Here is a 9174-nt window from a genome sequence, read left to right as displayed (position 1 = left end):
CAGCTGTAGGTGGCCATGCTTGAGCAGGGGCTTGGACCAGATGGTCTCCAGAGGTCCCTTCAAATCTCAGCCACACTGCGAATATGTGAACTTTGCTTTGCCCCTGTGTGTCAATGTGAAATATATCTCAGAGCAATGCCAGCTATGTGGTGCTCTGCTGATGCAGGTGTGGGCACCATGCTTCAGAAGAAACCCTCTTGCTGGCCCTGTTGCTGGCCTGAAAGTTAGAGGGTGTGGGAAAAGGAAGGTGAAACTATGAAATAGGAGTGGTTCACTTACAAATGGACAAGGAAAATCCAGACAAAATATAAGATTCTGTCTGTACCCAGACTTTTACAGATGCCCAGAGAGACCCAAGAGAAACCGTTTGGCTAAACTTCACTAACTTTTATAGTGCTACATAACTTTCACCTATTAAACTGCTGCAAGGTTTTAGAATAAACTGAGAGAAGAAAGTAAAAATTATGACCTCTCCTCCTGCTCCCAGACAAATAATGCCAACCAAAAACACCCATTCACTTTACCTCTGTTTGTCAGGAAAAAAAAAAAAAAAAATTTTGCATATCACTAATACAGCTGCTATTTTATGGCCAGATATCTTTGTTCTTTTCTTGAGACTGCTGAGTCTTCAAGAAATGAAGTGTGATTTTTACAGTTTACATGGCAGTGATTTATATGAGGGTCATGGCCTGTCACATGACAATGCCAGACCCCACATAACATGATGTAAGTGTAAGAATCGTACTCTTTCTCAGGTCCCAGTGTTCAACACACCACCCACAAAGTGGGACATACGCTTTTTTCCTCTTTTTTTATTTTATTTTATATTTTTTTTCCTCAGCTCCCTGAATTACTTCCAGGTAGTTTTGCACATTTCTACATTTTCATTTAATTAGGTGCAAACACTGTATAAATAAAATTAAAAGTTCCCTGCAGCGAGTAGACTATTGCAGACTGCCAGACACTGAAAAATGTTTGTCTCCATTACTGTTGCTTAATAATTCACATTTTATAAACAAAGAAATCTTTCTCTCCCTTTTTTTCTTTCCCTTTTCCAGTCAGCTTTTGGGGGCTAGAAGCTTGGATACAGCTGCAGAACAAGTTTGGATCCCCATATACAGTAGGTGTACTATCATTGAATACAAGAGGTGTACAGTACTACCAACGTTTCCTGCCTGCCTTTCAGTCGCACAGATTTCATGTTCTTTAGGACATATCAGTCATTGCAATACTTGTATGTAAATGCTATATTGTCTCTGAGGCATTTCAGATCCCTTTACATGCTGTTTGGCAAGTGGAGCCACTGTTCTTTATGTCCTGATTCTAGCAGCAGCTGAAGTCATAGACTTTGGAAAGCAGACACCTCCCATGATAATGATATGATCCTACAAAGTTATCTATAAAGAAGCTTGTGTTGGTTTACTAAGAGTGTATCAGAATGGTGTGTAAAGTTGATTATCTTCATGTATATGCAAAGAGAGAGGGTCTGAAGAGGTTGTGTAACTTCCATACTGGCATCTTAGTAAGATGAAGTACCCAAATCCTCTTGATTTCCACAGTTGTCACCACTGTACATAGAGCAATCTCCAACATGTCTGTCCTGCAAGAAATGAACACCTTCATGTCATTGATGTACATCAACCAGTATCTACAAGTATGGATATGGTAACTCTTACCTTGGCATGGACACCATAAATGGTTGTGGAGTTATCCATCAGTGCCATCATTTTATGCAGGCTCTGCAGCTGAGTGCAGGGTATACAGCAAAGCATATGCCTCAGTTATTTCTGTATGTACCTCCTTTCAACTTCATTTGGGGACAATGCTTCAGAAGTTCCAAACAGTATGGTAAATTCCAATAATCATACTTGGTAGAGCAATTTAGTTACCACCTTACTCGCTTTCATATTAATTAGATCTTTCTTTACAAAATAAAAATATAATTTAGGATGATAAGTAGACCTTAAGCCTATAATCCATTTAAATACAGCTCATCTGACTAAACTGTGCCGACTGTCAACATCTAAAGCTTATTGCTTTTCACAGAGAAACAAGTTAAACTGAATCTTATGCTTTAGTGACAGAGAAGAGGTATCTTTTTCAGAACAGAAACTTTATTTCTATTGTACTTTATTTGGATATGAAAAGTGACCTTTCCTGTGACTTTCCAGCATTATTCAAAGGCTAGTTCCTTTGCCAGCTGCAGTACTTGAACAAATCTGCCAACATCTACCCAGTTTGGCAGGAGATAGCAAATGTTTCTGAGAGTGTCTATTTGCTCAAGGCCTTATGATCTTAGGCACTTATCTTGCAAAGACTTAAGATCATGTGTAAGAATTTGCAGAACTTTTACATCTGTGATGCTTATAGTATATAAATCTTTCATGGTAGAAATTAGATATCCTAGTAGTAGGTATGAAAAGACCAAATACAATAATACGATATCTATTATAAGTGCATATATTTAGATGTTTTCAAACATGTCTTTGTTTATTTATATTTATTTTAGGTGTACTAAAAGTCCACGTTTAACTCAAATGAGTTAAAACACTTCCAGGTGGGAAGTGTTTATAGATGATCCTCAGGTACTAGATGCCCATTGTGTGCTTCACTGTGCATGAGTGTTTTGTGTGTGTGCAATCATATACATATGTATATACTTTATGGCACAGTGCCTTCACATGTCTTACTCCCTGTGTAGATGTTTGTATGCTGTGAAACGGTGTTTTATAAAATATCACCACTGGCACATTCACTACTCCCAAGGCAGGCATAATCTATGTAAAGCATGATCTATAAAAAGCTGTGTAAAGTTGCACATACAAATAATGTTTTGTAATGTATCACAAAACATTGTACATTATACAGTGAATAGTTTGACTGCTGTGTACTATGCATGCCAGAGGTTCCGAGCATTTATATCGGTATCTATCCATCTTAAGTTCCAGATCTCATTTAGAGTGTTTGGTTCAAAGAAACACAAAATCTAAATGCAGGATTTTTACCTAATTAATCTTTGCTTCGATGCAAAACAATGTGTATATGTTTTCAGTACAAAACCTAATCTGCACAGCTTTATAAAAATCTCCCACAAGACACTGGGAACAGGGGTTTTTGCCTATAGAAATATTAGATTTGAACAACAACTGGTTGATAGTGATGTACGTATTTCCAGGAGTTGTGGTTCCTTACCTTACCAAGCTTATAGACTTTATTTTTGTGGCTGAGATGGGATAAAAGGAAGCCAGTTCACTCTACAAACTGTTCATGCCTTCAGAAAAGGAACATATCCCATGGTCTGTTGTAGTCCTTTAAAATCAGTAAGATGTTCTGCTCAAGAATACAAGCTGAGATTTTCCAAGACAAGAGCCAGAGTGGCAACATGCCTTTACGTATATCGACACAAGAAAATGATCCAATTATAGCAAAATAAATCAAGCAGACCTTTGGAATTTTAGATGGAAACCCAGAGGATATTGTCCTTTCCCATAGCTGCTTTGTCCAAACTCATAGGGACACCAAAGAGCCAACAGAGTCATCAGCCCTATGACAAGTATCAAGGAAAACTGGAACTACTGCTGTGGTCAAGTCAAGTCTCTATTAATGTCTGTGTCTTTCTGTAACTACTTATTCAGTTTCTTGGAATTTCTTTGCTGTCTTACTTAAAGTATGTAGATTCAACATCTTCTCTTCTTTTTGTGTCCACTGATTTTTAAAAGCAGTATAAAAGTATTGGTATATCGGAGAGTTAAAAACATATATTATGCCATCAGCTAAGTCACCAGTAAAAGAAACACACAAAAAAATCAAAGAATGATACAATTTTCTATTTCCTCTTCTGTCATGTTGTGTATTGTTTTTTGCTGTACAGCGTATACAATTTCCATTGAAAAAAAATGCAGTTATGTAGTTACATTACAACAAATGTCCCCTGTTAAGGATAGAGTGAGCAAGAAGCTGCCCTTCCTTCTAATTCCAGAGGTGTTCTTTACAAGTTCAGTTGGCAAGGCAATGTAGAGGAACCTGCTGCTATCTATGTTCTTTGGATAAACAGAAAATTTAAAGCTACCTGTCTGAAAGCTTTCAGTGTGTATATTCACATCATGCATGGGTATAAAGGAGTGGAAGAAGCTAAGATTCTTTAAAATTCAACTGGATCAGAGCATTAACTACCCAAATTCATCAAACATTATTTTTAAAGCTTCCAGTGCCATGGTGTTACTTGCTTGCTTGAATAACATATAGAGAGGTTCCTGAAATTGAGTCATTCCACTCAGACTGAAAATAACATTTGGCAGGTTTCTCATTATCAGAATACGTCTGCAGCTGTCTACAAGCACCTTGTCCTTTACAGCACTGGGGCCATTGTGGTGAGGAGGGTCAGCTCCTGGTCTCAGCTCCTGGTCTCTCTCAACTTCTGGTCTTGGTGGTTCAGACTAACAGTGAGCATTTTTGCCCAGCTTTGAATTTCTATGGGAAAAAAATTGAAGAAGCTGAAATAAAAGCTAAATAGGATGGGAACATGAAAACAACATTTCTGAGCTCTGCTCAGTTCCAACAGCAACACAAAACTATTCTGTTTATATATTTAGTGAAATAAATCCTGGCATCACCACTGGTATATTTCCTCTTATTGTGGGGGTTTCTTTTGAGTTTTGTTTGGACAAAATTAGGACAAATGGGAATAAGGGACAGATGTCATTGCTGGAAGTGTTAATGGGAGCTGGAAACTCCTCTTGTCAACTGCTTTCAGAGTGTTCAGTCATGAGGAGCACCAACCCATTCTTCTGGATCAGAAGCACTAATGAAGATCAGAACTTTGAAGAAGATTCCTGTTTTGACCTTTGGTTCCTTGTACTCTTTCCAAACCTGGGATGTGAAGTAGTAGGATGAATAATTCCCATCTCCAGCAAAGCTCTGCTGTCATGGTCCAATGCCATTGGTGCCGTTTGCCACCTTACCTTACCCCTCACCTGAAAACCATCACTCTTGCCATGGCAGACCCTGACCTGCGACCCTAAGCAATACGCTGCTGGCTGGTTTCACATTGCAGAGAGAAAACACTCCCCACTCACAAACCCATCCCTCCAGAGATGTACAGCTATATCCACGCACTCCCCGCTTACCAGTGCCAGCTATCTAGCTGCCCTTCTCCTCCCAGCCAAGAATTTCTCCTGCTTGTGGCTTGTCCTGTCCCCCTTTTTTTCTCCCTCTCAGCTTTTACATTTCTTGCGCTGTGAGCCACTCGGTGTTTACCAAAAGGGCAATGTGACTTTTCACACTTTTCTCACTGACTTTTCTCAGTGCTCGCTGCCCTGCTGACTGGGCTGGGCAAAGCCTCTGCCCAGCCCCAGCTGGCCAGACATCTCCCCCCACCTTCCCCTCCCCTTCACACCAGCCAAGCAAAGGATTCCTCTCTCCCTCCCTCTCCCTTTCTTTTTCCACCCCTCCCACCCTCAGTACAAACCCAAGACGCAGGATCCCGCCGAGGGAAAGCAGCTCCTTGAAATCATCACTGCTGCCCCTGCTGCTAACATGCAGAGGAGGAGGGAGAAAAAGACTCCACAGCCACTCTCCTGCGGCTGGGGGCTTCACAGCAGGGCAATGGCTTCGGGCTCTCAGAGATTATCTCTCACCTTCGTCTGGGGCATGGGATCTGTCTTCTTCATCCTTCCGATCATCTCTGTACGGGCTGATGGTGAGTCTCCACTCAGTTTGGGCTGGGTTGCTCTGTCTGGAAGGAGAACTGTATGTTGAACTATGCTATGAAAAACAACAACAACAACAACAACAACAAAAAAAAAACAACATAAAACACCACCTTTCTTTTTAAATAAGAAACCCCACTTTGGGTTAGGGGTCTGATTCAGGTTTTTTTGAGACTCTACAAATATCCTGGGGTTAAGCAGAGAAAGGAAATAAGATCCCAGAAGGCTAAGATTATTTTATTACAACAAAATGAGAGGACAGTGAACTTTTCCAGAGGAAATAAGAATAATAAAAGCCAGAACACGAATTAAGAACAATCAGCTATATTTAGGAGAGCTTTGCTTATAATTAAAAATTTAATTTCTCCAAATGACTTCCACATCTGCCTGCTTCAGATGCCACCAAACATCGATTTATATGGGCAGGTACTTGAAGAAGGGAAGGCAAGAAGCTGAGGACTTCCACTTAGATCATTTTCTATTCGGTACAACATACACTCAAGACAACTGCTCGCCCTTCTGCATGTGAACTTCACCTGTTGTTCACTGCTGAGGGGTTTGATCAGAACATGAATTGGGCTGAATCACCATCTACTGCTTACTCTGAAATGTGACTTTTTTTACTCACTGATGATAATCCTGAACGGCTGCATCCTTTGCATTTTCCTGCAGCCTATCCCCCTTTTAATAATTGAGCCACCCTAATGATGACTAACTTGCCTTAGCAGAAATACAATTTATGTTTAAAACAATTGTATATTTTCCTGGGAGAGCAATGCTGAATGGCCATATTTTTTTCACTTTCACAGCTGCAATAGATTTATGCCTGATCCCAGGGTTTTTTTATTATTATTAATTTTGTTTATTTTTTGTACACTAATCCTTTGCGATCAATGTTTGCTGCAATATTCCAGAAAACAATCCTTCAACATTAGAGAGCAATAAAAACTCTTCTTTTTGTTCTTAGAGGATTTTTCCTCCTTAGCCTAAATTTATTTCAGCTGATCAAAAAATAGGGGAAAAGAAAAGGGGCAAATTAATCCTTTCTGCACATTGCTAACATTCTGTGTAAAATATTTATACAGCAGAACCTTGTCTTGTAATGTTGAAGAAAATTACTTTTCTTTAAGAATAAAGCAAAAGAATTGTGTCAGACAACTCCATTGTGTTGCACTAGGTAAAACTGCAATTCTGAGTTTAGGAAATTCTCATTACCTAGCAAAATCCCCATGAAATGAGGAAAAAATGCATCCCCATGAATGAGGGTTCTACACATAACTTTAAAAAGGTGAAAAGAGAGGAATATTTAATTTGCTTTTGCTAAGAATGCTTTGTGGGAAGTCTTCCCTATTCTTTTCAAGAGCACCTCCACATTTTTGTTGTATTAATAGCATCTTCTCGCTTCCTAGACAGACATCCTCTCAAAAAGAATGGGGAAAAAATTTGGAGACCATTTAAAGGCAAAGTTCATGACAGATTTTATCATTCAACATTTTGTCAAATTTACTTTACAAGTGGTAAAGCAATTTTAAGAATAAAAAGGGTAGAATATACGACGTACATTGCAATTGTAGAGCATTACTATAACGTTCTGTTTTTATTTAACTTTTAAGAATCATTGCTGAAAATTTTCAATTCCTCTATTAACATGCTCACCAGTGTCTTCTACTAATATTAATATTCAATCAATCAATTCTAACACAATCCTATGAACCACCTGGCTTAATATTCAGAAGAAAACACTTCATTTGAACTTTAGAATTTACCACTACACATAGACTTACATATTTAATTAAGGTCTGAGAGTACAAAACAGGACTAATACTTTCATTTATAACAGATTCTTGCCTGATCCAAACGGGAAACCAGCTTCTCAGTTTTGAAAGTTTTAGGTGAAAATACAATTGTGCTACTCTGATATATATAAACATGGCTTAAGTGACAAAGGATGGTTCTGGGTGTATGTGTAGCAAACACGTGTATGTGTTTGCTACTTTTAACAAAAAATAATTGAATGTTTTGCAAAGCACAGAAGAGATTTTGACCTCACCTTGTAAAAACCCCGTAAAAGGGTTTTTACAGACTGGCCCCTATTACAGACAACTCCCTGAAACTGGTTAGAATATATTTTCCAAAAGAAGACCTTCACTTTGTTATCTCACACACAAATAATGTCAAAGAGTAGGTAATAAAACTGGAAACCATAGGGGTCTGGAGAAGGTGTAAAGCCTTGAAGCTTTATTGATCTCTTTTGACTAATCCTTACCACAATGCATATTGTTATAGAGCAGATAGATGCCAGAAAGACAAAGGTAAATGCCAAACTAAAAGACAGCTTTCTTTTGACTTGCATTTTTTTTTTCTTACAATGGAAATGTGCTTGTTCATAGCTCTGGAGGTCAGGGTCAGGCAGATAAGGGACTCCTCAAGGGCCTGTTCCTGCTCTGACTTACTCTGGTGTAGACGTGGAGAACAGTAGTGCCACCGCTGCTAGTGCAGTTACTGCAGAACAAAATAGGTTATGGATGGGAGACAGTAAAGACAGCTCAAATTCTGGATTTTTTCAGCCATACCAGCCACTGGTAGGTCCTGGTTTTGTGAATGGGAATCATACAGCCAAATAGCTGTGTAATTGCTTTGTAATTTTCTGTCAATCACAGTCAACTTTAAACTTCACCTTTGTGAAAACAAAGGTTTTAATTAGATTCTTGTGGTTGTGACTGTTCTTATTTATACCCATGCAAATGCAGACTTTTTGAAATATCTTTGCACCAGAATAGAAGCATAAGCGTGCTTCATGCATGCTGAACAGGAGCGAGTCACCTTTGTTTTTTGTTTGTTTGTTTTTGTTTGTTTTTTTTGACTCCTTCTTGTGTCTTTTCACTGGCATTAAAATATAAATAAATATGAACTTTAGTTTTCTAGCAGAATATGTGCTCTGAGAAAGAGCATGTGGCAGAGAATGATGGCAATTAATCTACCTTATAGATACACACCTGATTTGAAAAAATGTACCAATTGCAAAGCTTTACAAATTATTACAAAGTGCTGTTCAATTGTCTAAATTTTGAGTTACATGCAAGACCTATTGATCAAACTGATTATTTGCTAGTGACCACACATAGTGACTGCAGAGGTTGCAGGTGAAGAATTATGAATCCAGAAAAATAGGCACAATTATGTGAGGATCTGACCATTCTTCTGACCTAGAAGCAGATATGTATGATGTCAGAGGTAGGATTTTACTGGTATGCTGGTATTTCTCAATGCATTAGAGCAGCTAGGTGTCACTTCAATGCTCACACAGCTGCCCTTATGATACGTGCTATATGCAAGCTAGATTCCATACTCCAGGTGTGGACTTCTTCCCTATGGGATTTCTGTTAAGCAGCAGTCAGTGGGTGAAAGTAGCTATCAAGTATATTTCAGTAGATAAGAAAAAAATGAAATTAATTAAGTACCCATC

General features: G+C 38.6%; 1 protein-coding gene across 2 annotated transcripts in view; it reads left to right on the top strand.

Moving 5' to 3' along the window:
- The first annotated feature begins 5399 nt into the window (after positions 1–5399).
- Positions 5400–9174, top strand: part of SUSD5 (sushi domain containing 5) — a 38976-nt gene continuing 35201 nt past the window's right edge. For both annotated transcript variants that reach the window (XM_035319007.1, XM_035319006.1), the window contains exon 1: positions 5400–5698. In XM_035319007.1, coding sequence (XP_035174898.1) covers positions 5536–5698 — 163 coding nt within the window. In that variant the 5' untranslated portion in view covers positions 5400–5535. The remainder of the gene's footprint in view (positions 5699–9174) is intronic.

This window comes from Oxyura jamaicensis, chromosome 2 (assembly GCF_011077185.1).
Source record: "Oxyura jamaicensis isolate SHBP4307 breed ruddy duck chromosome 2, BPBGC_Ojam_1.0, whole genome shotgun sequence".
Taxonomy (NCBI): domain Eukaryota; kingdom Metazoa; phylum Chordata; class Aves; order Anseriformes; family Anatidae; genus Oxyura; species Oxyura jamaicensis.
This window is presented reverse-complemented; position numbering and strand designations above follow the sequence as displayed.